Source organism: Doryrhamphus excisus, chromosome 13 (genome assembly GCF_030265055.1).
Source record: "Doryrhamphus excisus isolate RoL2022-K1 chromosome 13, RoL_Dexc_1.0, whole genome shotgun sequence".
Taxonomy (NCBI): Eukaryota; Metazoa; Chordata; class Actinopteri; order Syngnathiformes; family Syngnathidae; genus Doryrhamphus; species Doryrhamphus excisus.
The window spans coordinates 14,049,936-14,070,700 of record NC_080478.1 but is presented as its reverse complement, the minus strand read 5'-3'; the positions used below and the strand labels follow the sequence as shown (position 1 = coordinate 14,070,700).

Sequence of the window (20,765 nt, the reverse complement as noted above, 5' to 3'; positions counted from 1 at the left end):
CTGTAGCAGCTTGATGAAGCCAGCATGCCGACACTTGCATCCTGGAGCTTGTTTTCAGATGTGATTACCATGGTATTTTTTTTATTTGGAGCGTCAAGTCCAGTCAAGCACATCAAAAGATTATCTCAGCCAACAACGCTCTCAAACAAGCCCACAAATTCAAAGCAAGATGAGGAAAGACTTTTCATAGAATGTGTGAACTGTAACAATGCCTCTTTTTCATCCCATTGTTTTTAAAAACAGGAAACCTGATGATGAAGATAGCACTGAAAATCTTTTTACATCCTTGTCTCGTCCTTCTCAAGTGTGGCACACAACTTCCTGGTGAAAAAATAAACTATCTTCAATGGTTGTGTGGCATTTTACAAGTCATTTTACAAGAATAAAGTCACAATATTAAAATAAAATGTGGTATGAGAATAACGTTGTAACATTATGAGGATAATTGGCCAGCGACCAGTCCAGGGAATCGCCCGAAGTCTTCTGGGATAGGCTCCAGCATACCCCCACGACCCGAATGAGGATGAACGGTACAGAAAATGGATGGAACATTATGAGGAAAAATAAGGTCATATTGATAGGATAAAGTTGAGATATTTAGGAAAAAAATATATTTTTTAGAAGTCATAATATTTTAAGAAAGTTATAATTACTGGAAAATTAGATTTGGGAAAAAGTTATCATATTATGGAAATAAAATAAAAAATAAAGTCATAATGTTAAAAGAAGAATGATAAGATGATGATGCAAATGATAAGATGTAAAAAAATAACACCCATAATTTTATGAGAATAAAGTCCAAAGTTTTTATTAATATATATATAAAATCATATATTATATTATGTATATATTATATATATTTTTTTTATTTTTTAATTTTGGCTTGGGTGAAAAGATATATTACTTTTCCATCTTAACCACAAAACATTTTTGTCTTGTGTTGCTTTCCAAAATAATTGCACCCCTCCCTTGCACCCTTTCATTTTCCGGTGTATGGCCCTCGGTTAGGAGTAGCGCAGTCAAACGCCCCCTCTCAAAGTCTTGCAGCAGTCAGCAAAAACTCACACAATATCGTCAGAAATCCACAGACATGCTCGAGCACGTGAATTTATTCATTCTAAATGGAGGATTAGACAATATAGAGAGGGGGAGGGGTGAAACAGTCACTTTTTGGCTCCAGATAAAAAAAAACAACAAACTGGTCCAGTCAGTCCTGTTGGGACACACCTGGAGGAATGTACCACCTTTGCTCAGCTTCTTCCAGCGAGTTTCCACAGGATCCGACATGCGCCACTGCGTCACAACACACGGTTGGTGTTGTCAGAGGAAGGAAATGTACCCTTATTTTGGATGTGTTGAAAACTCACCAGTTTCATCTTTGTACCGTTAAATGATTGACTCATAAAGAAAAAAAACAAATATGGTGAAATTTAGTAAGCAGTGGGCCGCCATCATGTTGGTCAGTAATGTGGATCAAGTGTTTTTTGCCCAAGGACACAACAGCAGTGACGTGGGATTCGAACCGTGATCCCTCTGCTTACTGGACAAGCCCAAATATTCCGTTGCTATACATATTTTTTATTTGCATGATAAAAAAATGGAAATAAAGTTCACTAAATCATTCAATAGTCTTGAATAGTATCAGTATCTGCAGTACTGTATTGACTTGTGGTATCAGATCTTTGCAGTATCGCCCTTTCATGATTCAGCGTTAGCCCATAAGGTAACAAGACATTTTATGTGAAAATGTGGCTATTGGACCTTTGTACGCAGGGAAAAGTACTTCCAGAAGTAGAACTTATGAAGTTCCGAGTCACGCTTCTCCTGAGAAACACCCTCCTATCAGCAAGGCATTCTGGTCATCTAACCTCTACTTTTATTCTCAGCCTGAACAAACTTTCCAGTGCAAATAAAAGAATCATCTATACAGAGGCCGCACGACCAATGGATTCCTGCCCAGGGTGGGCCCTGCACGTCACTGGGGATGAAAAAAAAACGAAGAGCGAGGAGGTGGCTCCTCCTTCTTTTCCTCCCCGAAGTACCAAACAACACAAACAACCACGGCGTCGCTCCTAGCAACATGGCAGCGTGGAAAGACGGAAGTCTCCACAGCTCAAGAAGTGGAAAACAAGTGTATTTAATGAAAATATATACATCTTAACAATGTAAACATGGTATCTTTCATAGCAAAATGGTGATAAATTACAACAAAAAAAACACTAGTATTGGAAACACATGGCCATGACATAAAAAGGGGGGGGGGGATGGAAAAAAGCACACATTATTCTGGGAATACTTGTGTATAAACTATAATCCCAAAATGGTTTGATGGAGTTGGAGTCACTACGTCACATTCTTTGGTCGCTCGCTGTGGCACAACTCGGCATGGAAATAGGAGTTCAGAACATTCACAGCCTCACTCGCCATAACTTTGTTTTGACGCCAAATGTCCTTGCATTTATCTGGTGTTGGGGGGTCTTAAGAGTAGTGTCCCAAAACTTTTGAGCGTTTTAGAATGTACATATGTGTGTGTGTGTGTTGGAGAGTGTATCCAAACCACGGGCTGACTCATGTAATGATCTCAACGCTGCACTAACTTGCCCTTTTCTTTGTGTCCTCGCCATGCGCCATAGCAGGACAAGATGGAGGCGTCTTGTCATGCAGAACCTCCATTTGTAAGACAGTAATTCATTGCAGATCATTCCCTGACGTCTATAAGAAAAGTCTCAAAAAAAACATCTCAAGATACAGCTACGCTGTACGCAGGGGCAGGCGTTCGGGGGGTGTTCTTTTCTGCGAGAGCGTTAAGAGCGTTGGAGTCCATGAAGTTGCCTCCACTGGCGGTGACAATGTGGTGGGAGTGATGGTTGGGCTTGAACACCTCACGGCAGCGTTTACCCACCAGGTAGATGATCTCCAAAATGGAAAGGAAGATACACAACAAGCTGGTGACCACCATGAAGATGGTGAAGATTTTCTTCTCGGTGGGCCTGGCGATGAAGCAGTCCACCTTGTTAGGACACGGCTTCTGTTCGCACTTGATGAGTAAGGGGAAGTCGTAGCCCTCGTAGATGTGGTACAGAAGGTAAACAAAGGTGGTGTCCACGCTGACTTTAAAGACCAAAGTGAGGACGTACGTCCACCACAGGCCACCGCGCTTCTTGCCGGTGTTCTCATAGAGGCGGTGGCAGTTCTCGCCGAACTTGAGGCGGTTTTTTCGCTCCCGGTCCTCCCTGTAGGCCACGTGCATCACCACCAGGAAGGAAGGGCAGGTGACGAAAATGAGCTGCAGGGCCCACAGCCTCACATGGGACACGGGGAAGAAGTGGTCGTAGCATACGTTGTGACAACCCGGTTGAGCCGTGTTGCATTTGAAGTCCCTCTGTTCGTCGCCCCACACTTTCTCAGCCGCCACCACGAACACCAGCACCCTGAAGACGAAGACAATGGAGAGCCAAACTCGCCCAAAGGCGGTGGAGTACTTGTTCACCCCGCTGAGGAGGCCCTGGAGGAAAGCCCAGTTCATGTCGAACCACTATCGCTTGCTTCTGTGGCTTCCTGTTGGTGAAAATTCTAAATATTGAAATAAAAAGAGCATAGAGGAAGTTTTTTATTCAGCTCACAGTAACATAAACCACTTTACTGATGCAAATAGTGGCTACTGTATCTGTGTTTTGGCAATGCAGTACAGTTATTTTGTATACGTTTCTAGACAAATGTAAAGTGAAATAAAACCCGAGTCTTGTGTAAAGCAGTTCAAAACAACCAATTTAAAAAAACGGATCTGTTTGAATATCCCAATGGAAATACGTATCTTGTATTTCTATGTCATTTGTGTTGCGTTCAGGGAACCATAGTTAACTCGTCAACTATCTTTTCAACATGAGCGCTTAACATGACGAGTAGAAAGTTTTTAAAAATCGTCAAAAAACACAACACAATGTAGCATTAAAAGACGTTTATAGTACTTACAGTGTTGTAGGTGTAGTTGCGGAGGTTCGGCACTCCGATGAAGCTCACCGATGAGAATGTGAGTGGGTTTGTCAACAGGACAGACGAGTGGAGGGTGGAGCTGTCGGAGTCTGCCATGTCTTTGCAACAAGCGACCCGCACAGGTGTCCTCGTGCAATCATGCCGCGAGATATAGCGTATTCTAAACGAGTACGTTTTTTTATGTTTTACCAGAAAGTTCTCAATGGTATGGCTCGATTTTTTTGTTTTTTTTAAATATCCCTCACAGACGTGTCTACGCTGCAAACAAAACATACAGTACGGGAATAAAAGAACTACAAAATGGACGGCTACAGACTATATCTCACATATTGTAACACGTAACATTCCAATACACAAGCTGATGATGGGACTAGTATAGTGCAGTTGCTCCACCTAGTGGCGGACTTTGGTATATAAACGCTTATTAACGCTTATCAATTTGTTCAATATGAAGAACTTTTTATGGCTAATGTTGAAATTTTGACAAGTGCATAGCTTGTGCCTCACATATTTTTCATAAAATGAAGAGAATCCGAGTGATTGTGTTGAAGGTGTGCCTGCTAGCAAGCTAAAGCTTTCAGGTGATCCCCACTGTGTAGTCTGTACATGTGTTTAGTACCAATTTAGAGGGAGTCCCTAAAACGAATAACGAATGACAGCGAATGACAGGAGGGCGAAGGACAGACGGTGTCATTCCTGCATGCCACCACAAGGGGGAGTCCCTAAAACGAATGAGGAAGGACGGAGAATGACGAATGACAGGAGGGCGAAGGACAGACGGTGTCATTCCTGCATGCCACCCACAAGGATGGCGAATGACACACTTCTGATACGGAATGAAACACGTTTAAACAGAACAAAGCACTCATCCAGTGTCATTCCTTGATCTAAATGACAACTATGGTGATCGGCACATTTTTAATACGGAATAATACAAATTTACAGAGATACAATTCTCTCTCATTCCTGAATCACAGTGAAACACAAGATCGTTATCCTGCTTCCCACCTACAAATATGGGGAATGACACACTTGTAATCTGGAATGACACATCTACAAAAAATAAAGCCTGTGTTCAGTGTCATTCCTTAATCTAATTGAAAAGTATGGGGAATGACAGATTTTTGATATAGAATGACTCAAAACTATATTACAGTACATTAAAGGCCTGTCATTCACCGTCTTTCACGGATTGAGGAATGAGAAAGAATGGTAATCGGATTACTTTTGTAATCGGATTACTTTTGTAAACGGATTACTTTTGTAATTTTTTTTGTAATTTTTTTCAATTTTTCTTGTTTTTCATTTTTTCTTGTTTTTCAGGAAAAACGAGAAAAAAAGACAAAAAATGAAAAACAAGAAACATTTTAAAAAATTACAAAAAATTACAAAAAAATTACAAAAAATTACAAAAAAATTACAAAAGTAATTTGATTACAAAAGTAATCCGATTACAATAGTAATTGGATTACTTTTGTAATCGGATTGCTTTCGTAATTAAGGATTACAAAAGTAATCTGATTACAAAAGTAATCGGATAACTTTTGTAATCGGATTACTTTTGTAATTTTTTTTAATTTTTTTTTAATTTTTTTTTAATTTTTTTTTAATTTTTTTTAATTTTTTTCAATTTTTTTCAATTTTTCTTGTTTTTCATTTTTTCTCTTTTTCTTATTTTTCCCCTTTTTGTCTTTTTTCTCATTTTTTTCAGTCATGTCATTTTTCAAATTTCACAAAAATGAGACAAAAATGGGAAAAATGAGAAAAAGAGAAAAAATGAAAAACAAGAAAAATTGAAAAAAATTACAAAAAAAATTTCAAAATCAGATTACAAAAGCAATCTGAATACTTGTAATGAGATTACAATAGTAATCAGATTACTTTTGTAATCAGATTACTTTTGTAATTGTTTTTGTATTTTTAAAAAAAAAATCTTGTTTTTCATTTTTTCTCTTTTTTTCTCATTTTTCCTGAAAAACAAGAAAAAATGAAAAACAAGAAAAATTGAAAAAAATTACAAAAAAAATTACAAAAGTAATCCGATTACCATTCCTTCTCATTCCTCAATCCGTGAAAGACGGCGAATGACAGGCCTTTAATGTACTGTAATATAGTTTTGAGAAGGAATGGTAACTGACTTCTATGTAAATATGTGTAAGTGTACATTAAAGCCTTTCAGTCGCCATACTTATTAGGTCAAGGAATGACACGGTTTGCGGCCTTTGTTCTTTGTAAATGTGTGTCATTCTATATCAGAAATCTGTCATTCCCCATACTTTTCAATTAGATTAAGGAATGACACTGAACGCAGGCTTTATTTTTTGTAGATGTGTCATTCCAGATTACAAGTGTGTCATTCCCCATATTTGTAGGTGGGAAGCAGGATAACGATCTAGTGTTTCACTGTGATTCAGGAATGAGAGAGAATTGTATCTCTGTAAATTTGTATTATTCCGTATTAAAAATGTGCCGATCACCATAGTTGTCATTTAGATCAAGGAATGATACTGGATGAGTGCTTTGTTCTGTTTAAACGTGTTTCATTCCGTATCAGAAGTGTGTCATTCGCCATCCTTGTGGGTGGCATGCAGGAATGACACCGTCTGTCCTTCGCCCTCCTGTCATTCGTCATTCTCCGTCCTTCCTCATTCGTTTTAGGGACTCCCCCTTGTGGTGGCATGCAGGAATGACACCGTCTGTCCTTCGCCGTCATTCGTCATTCGTTTTAGGGACTCCCCAATTTAGACAGATAAAATAATCTAAAATAACAAAACATACAACATTAACAACATAACATAACATACAATAACATGTGTTTAGTACCAATGACAGATAAAATAATCTGTATTTGCCTTAGGATGTTGCTAATGTAAGTGGTTTGTGCCTCTCTAACTACTTAAATCTAGACACTGTCTGTCCAACTGTTGTAGTTTATTAAAAAAGAAAGAAAGTTATTTACATTGCAAATGATTTTGTTTCAAAGTGAAAGTGAAGTAAAAGGATGAATATTCTCTCAAGACATACGGACACAAAATTCATTCAAATGTATAGCATTTAAACAAGTTCTCCACAGTCAGAGATCATCACTTTCTGCTTTGTCTTCCCATCTTTTGATCCTTGAGCCTGTGCAATAAAAATGACAGGAAATATATATATCAGCAGGAGAAAAAAAAAAAACAAATTCAGATTGATGTTGCATTCTTTGCTGCCCCCCCCAAAAAAGTAATGCAATCTTCACCTCCATCGCTCGAAGCACATCCATCCCCTCCACCAGTTCTCCAAACACCACGTGTTTGCCGTCCAGCCAGTCTGTTTTGTCATTGGTGATGAAGAACTGGGAACCGTTGGTGTTTGACCCCGAGTTGGCCATGGAGAGTTGCCCTAAGATCACCAGAGGCAAAGTTTAGCATGGTGCCAGTAAATACAAACCAGACGACTTCTAGACTCCACAATGTAAGGAGAGCTCTTCACCTGGAGCAGTGTGTTTGAGGATAAAGTTTTCATCATCAAACTTCCGACCGTAAATGGACTTGCCACCAGTGCCGTTGTGGTTGGTGAAGTCACCGCCTTGGCACATGAACTGTGGGATGATGCGATGAAAGCTACTCCCTTTGTAGCCAAATCCTTTTTCATGGGTGCATAAGCAGCGGAAGTTTTCTGCAAAATAAAACAACCAACTCAAACTAACTTGTGACTCAAACCAACTGTCAAACCACCTGCCAAAGACAAGCCAATGTGGTGGATGTATTGCTTATTTTTAGGGAAAGGGGAAGCAGTGAAGGGATGGGGTCAATGTTATTGGTGTAATCGTATTGTACTAAGCATCCAGGACAGAGACGTGTACCTCTTTGGTTTCATCCTCTGCCATAATTGATATCCAAACACCGCAAAAAAGGCAAAGCACACTTTGAGTTAATTCTTGAAATGTTCCCTAAGGTGAGTGTTTCTGAAAACTTCCAGGGTGCTCAACTTTAGAGGTTCAGTATTACATGTACATCATCAGAGCAGTCTACAGACCTGCTGTCATGGGAACGATGTCAGCCCGAAGGAGGAAGCGAAGTCTCCCCGCAGGCTTGTTGCCAATCTTGATGTCCATGTAGACCTGTGGATTGACTCTGCCCTTTTTCGCAGGAGGCTCAGCCTGCAGAAACAAGAAAATTGTACCCAAGTGGGATGCTTCAATTGATCGGCCACTGATTAGTATCGACCTAAATCCTTAAAAAACAAGGAACAACTTATGCTGATAAATGCCTTTCAGAACCAATCACAAAAAACGATCGGCGTGTGGCAACAAACACTACATGTGTGCTGGGTCATGTAAGGCTGCTAACTTCCGCATGTGACTAGTACAGTAACATTATGTTTTTAAAACAAACAAGAAATGCAGATAGTTTGGAGATTGGTTTTGTCCCACGGGGAAGTGGATATCACGTTCTATCACGGGTACAATTAACTTTTTGAAGTGTGCTGAACAATTTTCCTCTCTTGTTATTATGCTAATTATGTCTCATCGTCAAAACACTATTTGTGCGTCATCGTTGAATGAACATAAACAGTGTGTCCAGCTTTATGATGGTGATACTATGATCGGGGTCAGCTTTATAACTTTTCAATCCCCTCATCATAAATAAATTAAAGAATCTATAGTTAATCCATGTGATCGGTACCGGCATCGGCTGATCTCACTCATAGATGATTAGTATCGAAATATGCGCATAAAATCCAGATCGGAGAATCCTTAAATCTAACCTGATTGGACAATTAGTGGCACAATTAAAAAATAAAAGCTATAATCACCTCTTGTGCAACAGTTTTAGCTGTTGCTCCTGTAGCCTCCCCCTCGACTTCTTCTGCAGTTTTCCCTGAGAACTTCTTCAACCAGTCATCATCCGACCACACTGAGAAGGGAAAAAAAAGATTAAAAATCTGAATGGAAGAACCTCAATCTCATGCCACAAAAAATTTGGGCTTTTAAATTGGGCTTTACTCAGTCACCTGGTCGAGAGGATCCTTCTTTGATTCTCATTGGCTTGGCAATGTTGACACGGACAGTCCTTCCAAAAAGCTCAGATTCATTCTGATACAGGTGAGGAACAACAACAGAACATCAACACAGAAGCAGCACATGCTGACCTGGTCTTTCTTCACACATATATACAGCCCAACATACCATGTTATCAATAGCCGCTGCAGCATCCTACAAAAGTACAAAAAAGATTTTCAATTTGTTTATTTGCAGCATTTTTGTGTTGCAGTTTGTTTTATGACATTTGTGTGTTTTTGGATCATTTCTTTGTTTGGCACATTTGGACATTGCCCCTGTGGGTCACCATGGCATAACATTGCCAGTGTCAGTGGAAGGGGACCTATTATTATTAGCATAATAGGTCCCTTTCATGGTGGAGACCTTCATGTCAAACATTATATAACTTCATATGTTTGAGCTACATTAAGCACTTAAAATGAGGTCAGTGATATTTGAAAAACATCAAATATAGAGCAGCCTGTACAATCCAACTTACCTCTGCCAACTCAAATTCAACAAATGCAAATCCTCTGTGCTTTTCTGAAAATTGAGCAAATGCCACAACTTTAACATATAACTTGCAATTGTAATGTCAACGAACGCACAGAGACTGTCGACTGTACCTGTCTCATAGTCGAGTGGTATTTGAATGTCTGTGATATCTCCAAACGGGATAAAAGCAGCATGCAACACTTTCTCGTCCACTTCCTCTGCCAACCCACCTAGAATCAAAATAATTAACGACGTAGTACAGCACACAAGCATTCAAGACAGGCTTTTTGGTGTATGAGACTGATTATCGCTTTCAATGACTACATTTATCACACAACCTCAGACGCATTTTAACTGCACGAAGTTCGCAACACTTCGTGTTCAACCGGCTAATTTAAATCGACTAGATTTTTTTGTATATTCGATAAACGATACAAACGCCGACTTTATATTTGTAGCTATGTATCTAGCAAAAAAAAAAAACTCACCAACATACAACACTCGCTTGCTTGCCGCCATGATTAAATGACCTTTCAACTTTAACCCGCGCTCTGATTGGTACAGCGGAACCAAAGCCCGCCTCTTGCTTCTGCTTGCTCTCGAGCGCCATCTATCGATTAAAATGGAATATTTCACCTACGCCAAATGTAGATGTCGGCTGGAAAAATCAGTTACACAGTCGCCACCCATCAATCGGTTAAATCAAGAATAGGCTTCTATTAAATACATGCTTCAATTGTTGCCAATAGCTTTAGTAAGCCAGAAGACGAAGAATACATGAAGGAATCATGTGTTCTTCCATTTATCTATTCTCTCCATACGAAGATATTGTAGTTATGTTAGATGCTTTTGTACTAATATCACATGCACAGTGATAAAATAACTGCTTCTAACTGTGGAATGGGTCAATGGACAGTAAATGTCGTGGTAGGACAATAAATGTACTACAATTAATCAGTTTTGAAAATAGAAATCGGGTGAATACGTCTTGCAAATCAATATGCCATCCTAGAAATGTCTGGACATAACACAAATAACGTTCTATGACGTCACATTACAGAAATAGATTTTAACATTCATAAGCTTACAAAGTAGATCTGAGGGACAATGAACACAAACAATGCAGGATGCTTTTCGTTGATATCATTTCTTTATTGAGAATGCTACAAAGCCAAAGGCCTACAGGAATTTGTCAGTTAAAATTAAACAATACACTTTCAAGCAAAGAAATAAAAGAGAGTCATTTTCCTTGAGGTCTGCATTGTGTTTGATATGCAGTTTATTAGTTAGAAAATAATTACCTTTCACTTTCTCCTGAAATATTCAAGTATGTTTTCAAATATATTTTTTCCTCTTTTTATCCATTTATTTTTTTGCACAACTGTGCAGAACTTTCTTGGTGTCAGTGTAGCATGTCTTTCCAGATCTTGGCTGGGTCGTCCAGCCTGGAATACACAGGAACACAATTCTTTTGATATTTTGTGATGTACTGTATATAGTCGTGTTGGTGAGTACATATCGTGTTCTATCATACCAGTTTGAATTCAGTATTCAGGAAGTGGCAGCAGCACCAGTATTAACCATGCTGCCCACTTTCTGAGTTGCATCCTTTTTTGCTTGGTGGGCTTGCAGCACTGCAACAGCTTCTTCCACCTGCACAGGACAAAACGATAGACCACTGCCTTCTAACAACAAAAGAAAAGAAAAAAAAAAACAACGGCGAAGATACAGGAAATGACGTACCTTTGAACGCAATGATTCATGAGACTCCAGCATATGCAACAGTTCTGAGTTGTCGATCTCGAGCAGCATGCCGGTGATCTTTCCTGCAAGGTTGGCATGCATGGCCTGGATCAGCGGGAATAGACGTTCCCCTGTACAGAACAATGAAATGATAAAGGAGAAAAATCTAGACTGAATATGGAAACCATAGTTGTTTCATTGAGGCTAGTTTGTACCCAGCATCTGCTTCTGCTCCTGTGGTGGTGCAGAAGCCAACATGGAAGCTGTGAGTGGCTCTTGGCCCTGAACATGCACAGCTGGCTGAGTCTACAAGGAAACATGGAAGTGACATAAAATGACAATAAACAATGATATTTTATTTTTTTTGTACTTCTGATTATACCTGCTGTAAGGCAATAGGCTGCACCACTGGAGGATTAGGGTTGCGCACACCGGTGGCATATTTGTAAGGCGGCATGGCACGGGGGCCTGGTACCCCCATTGACGGGCGAGGAGCAATGCCCTGGCCTGCACCTTCCCCACCACAGATAGAGAAAAAAGTTCAATAACAAATATCTTGCTCACCTTCATCAGCCGCGATTAAGTTCATACATGTACTCCTATGATAATTCCAGGATCAGAGAGAACCCACCTCGTGGGCCCTGTGTGCTGCTTGGAGACATGTGCCTCAGGTTGGCACGAGGACCCGGTTGACGGAGCGAGCTGGGCATCCCCTGGAAACCACCTAGAAATGACAGAAGCGTATCTAAAATGTTGTGTACAGCACACTTAAATTGCTAAAACTCTGGTACTGCATGCACACCTTGACCTCTACCACCTTGTTGTTGCCACCTAGGGTTGGGTCGCATTTGGGCCAGTTGATTGGGTGCATAGTACGTTGTTCTATTCTGGGCCTGAGGAGCAAAAGAAAGAAAAGCTTGCAGTAGAATGACAACTGTAAAAGATGATAATTTCATTAATTAAGTCCATTAATGACACAACCCTTTTTATGTCCCATTTGCTCATCATGTTGCTAAGTGTGTCAGTCTGCAGTTTAAATTGGGGGCAGGGAATCAAAGTCACACTGCTGAAAATAACTGCAACACTGGTGACAGGAAAACCAAGTCAGGAAACCAAAGAAACAGAATATACTGTTTGAATTCTAATACAAAAATATCATATAAATATAATATTAATTCATTGTCCACCACTTATCCTCAGGTCACAGGGGGTGCTGGAGCCTATCCCAGCTGTCTTCGGGCAAGAGGCAGGGTACACCCTGGACTGGTCGCCAGCCAGTCACAGGGCACATATAGACAAACAACCATTCACACTCACATTCATACCTATGGACAATTTGGAGTCGCCAATTAACCTAGTATGTTTTTGGAATGTGGGAGGAAACCAGAGTACCCAGAGAAAACCCACGCATGCACAGGGAGAACATGCAAACTCCACACAGACATGCCCGAGGGTGGAATTGAACCAGGGTCTCCTAGCTGTGAGGTCTGCGTGCTAACCACAATATATATAACATATTATAATGTAACGTAATGAATGTAATGTAATATAATATGGGCTGTCAATCGATTAATATATTTTGTTGTGATTATTCACCTTTTGTCCACAGTTAACTCAGAATTAATCACATTAGTCACAGACAGAAATAAGCTTTTATCTATAAAGAGTAGGGTAAATCTCTGTAGTAAATGATTCGATCCGCAATTACAACCTCAAAGGTTCAACAAATACAAAATGTGAGGAAGTGAGACCTCTCACACTGACAAAAACATGCTTTTTTGATTGCAGTTGATTACAGTGTCGACCGACAATGTCCCAAAGATTGACTAGTGAGTCGCGACTGACGGGTAGGTGAACTCTGCTGTAGATGAACAACTTTAAACCCATGCGTCTTTGAGAGGGATACATGTAAACAAAAACATCCATATTTTGGCTTCAGTGCTCATACCTGCGGCACAGCTGGCATGAAGTAGCCACTCGTGGGCTGGAACTGGTTAATGATGGCGTTGGCTGGCATGGCCCTCATTCCAGCGATGCGTTGCATGTACTGGTTGGTGAGATGGGCTTTGCGCTCCTCTTTGCGCTGAGCGAGGGCCACATAGAGTGGTTTGGAACCAACAATGCGTCCGTTCATCTCAGTCACGGCTTTGGTGGCCTCCTCCGGGGAAGAAAAGCAAACAAAGCCAAAGCCCTTGGAGCGACCCTCCTCCAGCATCACCTGACAAGACAGTGGGGTTAACTTTTACAACAACTCCAGAGCAGTGATGTTTCCTTGTCATATTTAAAATCACCTTGGCACTTGTAATGGACCCAAATGGAGTGAATTCTTTGCGCAGTTTTTCATCATCGATGGTGTCATCGAGATTCTTGATGTAAAGATTAACACCCTAAAAAGAATACATGATCTCAAGCAGACTGGTTTATGAACAGACTCAAGCTTGTTGTATTAATGCAGTGGTTCCCAAACTAAAAAAACACTGTATTAATGATTCCTGCAGACCTGATAGCGGCTGATCCTTTCCTGTTTTAGCAGCTCAAACTTGCGCTTCAGCTCTGCCTGCCGTTCCATTTTTTTCTGAGCGCGTCCCACAAACACAGTCTTGCCGTTGAGTTCTGTGCCATTCATGTCCTCTACAGCCTGAAGATTAAGGTATTATCATCAGCGGGAACAGGACCATGACAGATGTTTGACACATTTGCATGATACCTATAAAAATACCTTGTTAGCGTCCTCATGCTTCTCATAACTGACAAATCCAAAGCCTCTGGATTTGCCTGTGGGGTCCATCATCACCTTCACACTAAGTGTTTTGCCTAGAGACAAATGAAAAGTAGGAGGGTACAGTGAATGAATAAATGAATGAATAAATAAGATTTAATAGCTAAAAAAGGTTCTAATGTTTTCTACATAAATATAACATTAAGTAAAGCAATCAGGGCAATGTTTGAGGAAGGCCCTTTTTTAGATCCAGCATGACTGTTAAAGCAAAGTCCATAAAATAAAAACATAATTGGAAGTGTTTAGTGAACAACTTTTAGTGTCCCGTTGTCTGCCTCAATTTAGAAGTCTGATGGCAAATTTGCATACTGTTTACACATAAGTTACGCACTTGCCACACAGTTTGTGACTGAAAATGTTGTGCATTGGCACAAAATGCCACATTAATGCACAACTTCCATCCATTCATTCATTTTCTTCCGCATGCGGGTTGCAGGTGGCAGCAGTCTCAGTAGGGAAGTCCAGATTTCCTGGTCCTTCCAGTTCCACCTGGAGGACGCTGAGGCGTTCCCATGCCAGCAAACTAGTTGAGTCTGGATGATTTTTTGGCCAAGTAAATACAACTTACCGTATTTGTCAAAAAGCTCCTTAAGACGCTCATCATCCATATCATCCCCAAAGTTCTTGATGTAGACATTGGTGAACTCCTTAGCTTTGGCACCAAGCTCAGCCTCCCGTTCCTTGCGAGATTTGAAGCGACCCACAAACCTGAAAATGGAGAAAGAGCGACAACACACACACTCTTTTAAAACAGCCCTGTTTGATCTGGGAAATCCAACCAGAATATAACACTTTATCTCTGTTGAAGATCCACATTGTCCACACTAGCTAGAGAGGATTTGCTATTCACAAAACACAGTTATATTTCGTCAACGCTGCTGGGGCAAACAATGAAGAAATATACATTAAATATGATGTTAAGATCACCACAGGCAGGCAGGTATGCTCACATGCTTGACACGCCACAGTGATAACCATTAGCACCACCTTGGTCTGAAATGAGGAGGATGATAAGGAAGTGGATGGAGAAGGGTGGAGGAACGGTGTCGCACAATACAAAGGAAAGCTGAGGAGGACCAAATGATCTTATATATACCTTGCTATGATGACCTTTCCCATTGTGCCATCCAGTATGGCATTCCTGCATTCGATCCATCACTAACACACACAAGCCCGGTCATACACACAAACACGCTTAGACGGGTGACCAGAGATTGCACGAATGAGGCTGCAGGAAATGTTTCTGGGAAATAGACAAGCGTTTTAATTGGTTATTTCATCACTTCAGGGGTTATCTTCACACTGACAAAAGCGGAAGAAGGGCTTATTAGTTGTATTATTCACCAACTGAAAAAATATCAATTCACTCAACAGGTGAACAACAGGAAAGTTGAGATTGGCAAGTAACACTCTGATGCCTGACACAACATTTTCTTATGTAGCAGACCAAATGAAAGGTAATACAATGATGAGACACTCACACCTTGCGGTCATTCAGTAGCATGCCGTTCATCTTCTCAATGGCTCGGTCAGCGGCATCCTGGGTCTCAAAGTGGACAAAGGCGTAGCCCTTGGAGCCATTTTCATCACACACAACCTGGAGGATAAAAGGATTATCACATAGTATAGTGTAGTTTATACAAGTAGAGTCAGGTTGGGTGCTATGACTGAGAATACGTGCTGAACAGCTGCCTCTGTGTCCAAGCAAACTGTAGTAATTCCACATTTGATTACTTAATAGTTGTCGCATAAAACCATCATAACCAATCACAACAGGTAGCATCTATTCAAAACTAATCTACTGTAGGGCCACACAGTGGGCAAGTGGTTAGCATGTTGGACACACAGTCAGGAGATCAGGAAGGACTGGTTTCGAATCTCGGCTTGGGCATCTCTGTGTGGAGTTTGCATGTTCTCTCTGTGTGTGCATTTATCCCGGTACTCCGGTTTCCTCCCACAGTCAATATGTGCCCCGCAATTGGCTGGCGACCACTTGAAAGTCAGCTGGGATATCCTCCAGCATACCTCTGTGACCTTAATGAGGATAAGCAGCATAGAAAATGGATGGATGGATAATCTATTGCAATGTATTTTTACTTATTTTTACATAAGTACACTTCAACTCAACATAATTCAACTTTACACATTTGATGTGTATCTACACACTTGTTGATTCAGTCGGTATCTGTCTATGTATTTATTTGTGGTAACAATACCTTGCAGGAGAGGATGTTTCCAAAGGCAGAGAATGTGTCATATAGGGCTTTGTTATCAATGGACTTGTCAAGGTTCTTGATGAAGACGTTGCCCACTCCGGACTTCCTGAGGGAGGGATCTCTTTGGGACCACATGATTCTGATTGGCTTTCCTTTCACTACGTCAAAGTTCATGGTGTCCAAGGCTCGCTCAGCTAGTTGGGGAAAGAGAGGCACACAGGTGAGATAAGAAGGCTTGTTTATAGGAGGTCACATGTTGGTGCATTTAATATTGTGTGTTAACACGTTCACATCAGACCAAATACTACTACAGAGAAAATACTATGTCAAGAAGGGTTGGACATAAAGAGATTAGCCAACCTCCTGTTTCTTAAGACTACTGTCGCTCATGTGGAATTTTTATGTGGTCTGGTACACCTCAAGCAATGGAGTCGACAGACCAGCATAGTGGAGTCAGTTTCAACTAGTTTGCTGGCTAAAGACGTGTTTTTGCAAGGTATCCTTGTTGCACTTTTTCTCCCCTTGGGAGCAACAAAAGCATTGAAACAGAAGTTCAGAACTTCTCCATCAACTGCAACACTTAATTAGACATTAATAGATTTTTTAAACCCATTTTTCAGGGTCTGGACTGAAAGTTTGTACTGTATGCATTTTATTTTATATGGCATGTAGATTATTGTGAAGGCGTTCCATTGATTGTGAAGACGTTCCATTGCAAATAAAGCTGAGGGGTATACTAGTTGCAAACAGACAGGAAATCACCACCTATTGGCACTTTGGCATTGACCATTCAGCATAAATTAGCATTTTAAGTTAAATAAAAAAGTGGCTGGGGCGGCACGGTGGTCTAGTGGTTAGGAGACCACAGCTAGGAGACCAGGGTTCAATTCCACCCTCCGCCACTCCTGTGTGGAGTTTGCATGTTCTCCCTGTGCATGCGTGGGTTTTCTCCGGGTACTCCGGTTTCCTCCCACATTCCAAAAACACGCTAGGTTAATTGGCGACTCCAAATTGTCCATAGGTATGAATGTGAGTGTGAATGGTTGTTTGTCTATATGTGCCCTGTGATTGGCTGGCGACCAGTCCAGGGTGTACCCCGCCTCACGCCCGAAGACAGCTGGGATAGGCTCCAGCACCCCCCGCGACCCTCGTGAGGAAAAGCGGTAGAAAATGAATGAATGAATGAAAAAAGTGGCTTGACGGTGCTATCTGCAGGAGGAAAAGAGCTGCAGTGACGTGACTAAATCCAGCAGAGGGTGCTGTTTCAAGTCAATCTACTCTACTCAGCTAGCATGTGGGGACTAATGCATGTTTAACAGGACACACCTATTTTGACTTTAAAGCCCTAAAAAAACGCCAGCAATGTTCTATTTACTTAAATACCCTGTACATAAACCAAATTACAGCGACATTGCTATTGTAGCAGCTAACACAAAGAACTATTTTTCTGGCATAGTGATGTAGTTCCTCATGCCACTACCGAAAGGTCGTCTTTTACAGTTAATTGTGGGTATGTGGAAAAAAGCTTCAATCACTGCAGGGTTTGTTAGCGCTAACAATTCTTCGTTCGTTATGATGCAATCTCTTTTGGAGCAGTGTCCTCCTCGCCAGGCACACAAAGACTTTCTATCCGTGGTAACACTGTATGCAACTTTTGCAGCAGATTTCTGTTGGCATGCCTTGGGAAGCCACCAAGTCATACCGGTGTGATGACTTTCTTTTGTTACTGGCAGTAGTTCGTCTTCCCTATATTCAAGGGCAAAAAGGTAAGGCTCTGGATCCTCATTTCTCCAAAAGTAGTCCACGGCATTGCTGTTGTTGACGGGCGTAGCACTAGATGTGAAATCAATGTGCCCAGGAAATAAGTTACGGTAATGTTAAAAATGACTGTAGGTATCACATGTACTGCATAGCATGTATGTAAAACAAAATTTAGGGAGGGCTTTATAGTCAAATTTTGTGTACCATGACATGCAACGTTAGCTCCCTCGTGCTGATTGTTTTTCTCTCTTTTAATGCACGGAAAAGTGAAAGATGTGTGCTCATGGGTCAGATAATGTGGATGATGGGCAAAATTTTATTTAAAAAAGTCAAGTTTTCCTTTAACGCTCGACCGCTGTTAATATCGTCTATAATAACCAACACAGAGGAAACAGTAGTGGACCACGTGGTAGACACGAGCAGCTGTGACAAGTGTGTGGGGGGGTGGCAGCTGTTGTGGGCAAGCAGGGAACACACGGGCCTCCTCCCTGCCTCAACACATGCTGTTGGACACATCCCACAGTGGCACAGTACACAGGGCCCCCTGATAACTGTGGTGTGAAGACATCTGCTTACGTTCAACACCCATCTTAAACTGCAACAATTCACTGAGGTTCTACTCAGTATGTGAGGCCAAAGATAGATAGGAGAGGTTCCAATGTCTATGTGGTTGTATGGGCCTAACATGCTTTTGTTTGGTCTCACACACACACTTTCGGAGGCCAGGCTCCCCTGCAAAAAAAAAAGTGTCTGGTAAACAAAACAGAGCTGCCTTGCGTCTGCTGGCATCAGCAGTTTGGCTCGCAATTGTACTTCACAAGCAGTGTGCTCAGAGGTTTGTGATCACAGTCAGACGCGACCTCTGATGCTTCGATCTTGGCTTTAAAAGGGAAAATAGTGTGTGTAACCTGGAGTACTTAGAGATAAAAGCTTTTAAAAAGCCCATGCAATTAAAAACTGGCCAAATAAACTAAAAATCTAACAGAAATATCAACCTCTGTCCCGTTTCTGTCTTGTCATTTCCAAGAAGTCGTTAAAGCGCAGGCAGGTTTTCGGCAGCTCAGAGAGATGTTCTATATTTAGAGAGGGGTCCTGAGAGGTATGTGCTGGCATGGAGTGTGAGTGGAGAATTCTCTACCATTGATGGAGAGAGACACAGTCAACAAGAATGCTCGGATGAGCAACACCAGGTCTCGTGAGCACTTCCAGCCTTGATCCCCCCCCTCCAAAAAAAAAAATCAAACCCACTCCTTACACAACACCAAAACCTTCCACTAAAGCCACTTGACAAGTCATGTTAAAAGTAGTGGTTGTAAGCCAAGTTGTACTTTAAACACAGCAGTGTCATTCACTCCCTTAAGCACCCCCCACCACCACTTCTAACAACAAATTGTGTCATCTCATCCATGTGTCTTCTTACACTTAAACCAGCGACACCAAAACTTCTGGAAGCCATCACGTCACTCACTGACTTTTGGTCCCTCTTGTCCACCTGTTGGGACAGGTGCAAGCCTGATACAAAGAGGGTGAAAAGGCCATACACACAATGTAAACACTCAATGTTTCTTGCATATAGCCATAACTGTCAAACTTTTCTAAAATATATTAGACATATCTCTATAGTTTCATAGGAGTCATAGTTTCTCAACAGCTGGAAGCGTCCCATAGATTACGCTGCACAGGAATGGGAACATGTGTTGTTCCCATGTATGGGTCAAAAATGAGCCAATATAGAACAAGACCAAAGGATCAAAGTCTTGGTAAACTTGTCTTTTAGGGGGTGTCCAACTGGGGCCACATACAAAAAAAAGCCCCCCTTTCTTTGATAGTCTTGAAATTGCACTTTACACACAAATGCAATGTAGGTCAAATATACTATGTATGTAACCATATTTAACCAAGTTTTGTGTTATAGCTAACAAGGCAAATTGTCATTTTAATGTTAAATCATATTTAATGAGAATACATAAGGTCAATTTGGAGACCCTGCTTTGATTGATTCCGTCATCAGCTAAAATAAGATATCTATATGTACATATAGTTATAGATAGGTATTAAAACCTTGACGGCATGAATGATGCAAATAAATCCTTCTTACCGTCCGCTGGCTGTGAGAAGTTGACATAAGCGTATCCCAAGGACCGACGGGTGATCATGTCCCGGCAGACCCGAATGGACAACACCGGTCCAGCTGGGCTGAATTTCTCATACAACATGGCCTCCGTGATGTCTGGGTGCAGGTCGCCAACGTAGAGAGAAGCCATGGGATAACTCCCCGCTGCAGTGTTCATATCTCAGGCGGCAAACTAAGCGAATTTTCTATCAATAGGTTGAAATGGAGAAGCGGTTCTGATCCAAAACTCGCCGTGTCCACTCACCTACGAAGACGTGCTGCCACAAAAAAAATGTCAACCAGAAAAAAAGTATTTCTTCTTTTTTTTCCAAAGACTGTCGGTCTCTTTTTCCTTACAATTTTGCTATTTTTTTTTCGCTTATATCGGCTTAATTGTAACACTTCGTTTCTTTTTATGAAGGTTTTCTAATGTTTTATATTTTTTATGTATTTTTAAGTTTTTCGAGAACAGTGAGTTGAACACTCACGGTGGTTTGATGGCTGTAGAAAGAGACTGCATTGGGTAAGCGTGGCCACTTTATACACCCTCTGCTGCGCGTGGAGGAAATGTGACAGGGTCAAACTTAGGAGAAACATGCCTCTGCGCATGCGCATTCTAAAAGAAACAGCGTCCCAACCAAA

General features: G+C 41.1%; 3 protein-coding genes across 4 annotated transcripts; all 3 read right to left on the bottom strand.

Moving 5' to 3' along the window:
* Window positions 1–1,539: 1,539 nt before the first annotated feature.
* gjb10 (gap junction protein beta 10) lies at window positions 1,540–4,209 on the bottom strand. Of its 2 annotated transcripts, none has more exons than XM_058090370.1 (2): window positions 3,973–4,209; window positions 1,540–3,558 (listed from the first exon to the last, which is right to left on the bottom strand). In XM_058090370.1, the coding sequence occupies exon 2, from the start codon at window positions 3,524–3,526 to the stop codon at window positions 2,741–2,743; it is 786 nt and encodes a 261-aa protein (XP_057946353.1). In that variant the 5' UTR covers window positions 3,527–3,558; window positions 3,973–4,209; the 3' UTR covers window positions 1,540–2,740. The 2 variants fall into 2 exon arrangements, with proteins under 2 accessions (XP_057946353.1, XP_057946352.1); XM_058090369.1 differs by having other exon boundaries at window positions 1,542–3,573; window positions 3,973–4,203.
* Window positions 4,210–6,905: 2,696 nt separating this feature from the next.
* On the bottom strand, window positions 6,906–10,054 carry ppie (peptidylprolyl isomerase E (cyclophilin E)). The gene is made up of 10 exons (XM_058090337.1): window positions 10,000–10,054; window positions 9,643–9,741; window positions 9,516–9,559; window positions 9,164–9,190; window positions 8,989–9,070; window positions 8,791–8,891; window positions 8,011–8,134; window positions 7,465–7,650; window positions 7,232–7,374; window positions 6,906–7,116 (listed from the first exon to the last, which is right to left on the bottom strand). The coding sequence occupies exons 1-10, from the start codon at window positions 10,028–10,030 to the stop codon at window positions 7,048–7,050; spliced, it is 906 nt and encodes a 301-aa protein (XP_057946320.1). The 5' UTR covers window positions 10,031–10,054; the 3' UTR covers window positions 6,906–7,047.
* Window positions 10,055–10,642: 588 nt separating this feature from the next.
* On the bottom strand, window positions 10,643–20,697 carry pabpc4 (poly(A) binding protein, cytoplasmic 4 (inducible form)). Its single transcript, XM_058091131.1, has 16 exons — window positions 20,389–20,697; window positions 20,109–20,316; window positions 16,250–16,443; window positions 15,515–15,630; window positions 14,602–14,741; window positions 13,974–14,068; window positions 13,755–13,892; window positions 13,546–13,641; window positions 13,203–13,472; window positions 12,057–12,147; window positions 11,886–11,978; window positions 11,637–11,767; window positions 11,470–11,560; window positions 11,255–11,385; window positions 11,046–11,164; window positions 10,643–10,956 (listed from the first exon to the last, which is right to left on the bottom strand). Exons 2-15 carry the CDS (start codon window positions 20,299–20,301, stop codon window positions 11,063–11,065), a joined length of 1,881 nt encoding a protein of 626 aa, XP_057947114.1. The 5' UTR covers window positions 20,302–20,316; window positions 20,389–20,697; the 3' UTR covers window positions 10,643–10,956; window positions 11,046–11,062.
* Between the last annotated feature and the right edge of the window lie 68 nt (window positions 20,698–20,765).

Coding starts and splice junctions, on each gene's coding strand:
- ppie (XM_058090337.1), bottom strand. CDS start 10,030: ATGGCGGCAAGCAAGCGAGTGTTGTATGTTG. Junction 9,191..9,515: donor TTGAATTTGAGTTGGCAGAG/GTAAGTTGGATT, acceptor GTACTTTTGTAG/GATGCTGCAGCGGCTATTGA. Junction 7,375..7,464: donor CCTCAAACACACTGCTCCAG/GTGAAGAGCTCT, acceptor TGGTGATCTTAG/GGCAACTCTCCATGGCCAAC.
- pabpc4 (XM_058091131.1), bottom strand. CDS start 20,301: ATGAACACTGCAGCGGGGAGTTATCCCATGGCTTCTCTCTACGTTGGC. Junction 13,893..13,973: donor AGCATGAGGACGCTAACAAG/GTATTTTTATAG, acceptor CTTAATCTTCAG/GCTGTAGAGGACATGAATGG. Junction 13,642..13,754: donor AAAGGATCAGCCGCTATCAG/GTCTGCAGGAAT, acceptor TATTCTTTTTAG/GGTGTTAATCTTTACATCAA.
- gjb10 (XM_058090370.1), bottom strand. CDS start 3,526: ATGAACTGGGCTTTCCTCCAGGGCCTCCTCAGCGGGGTGAACAAGTAC.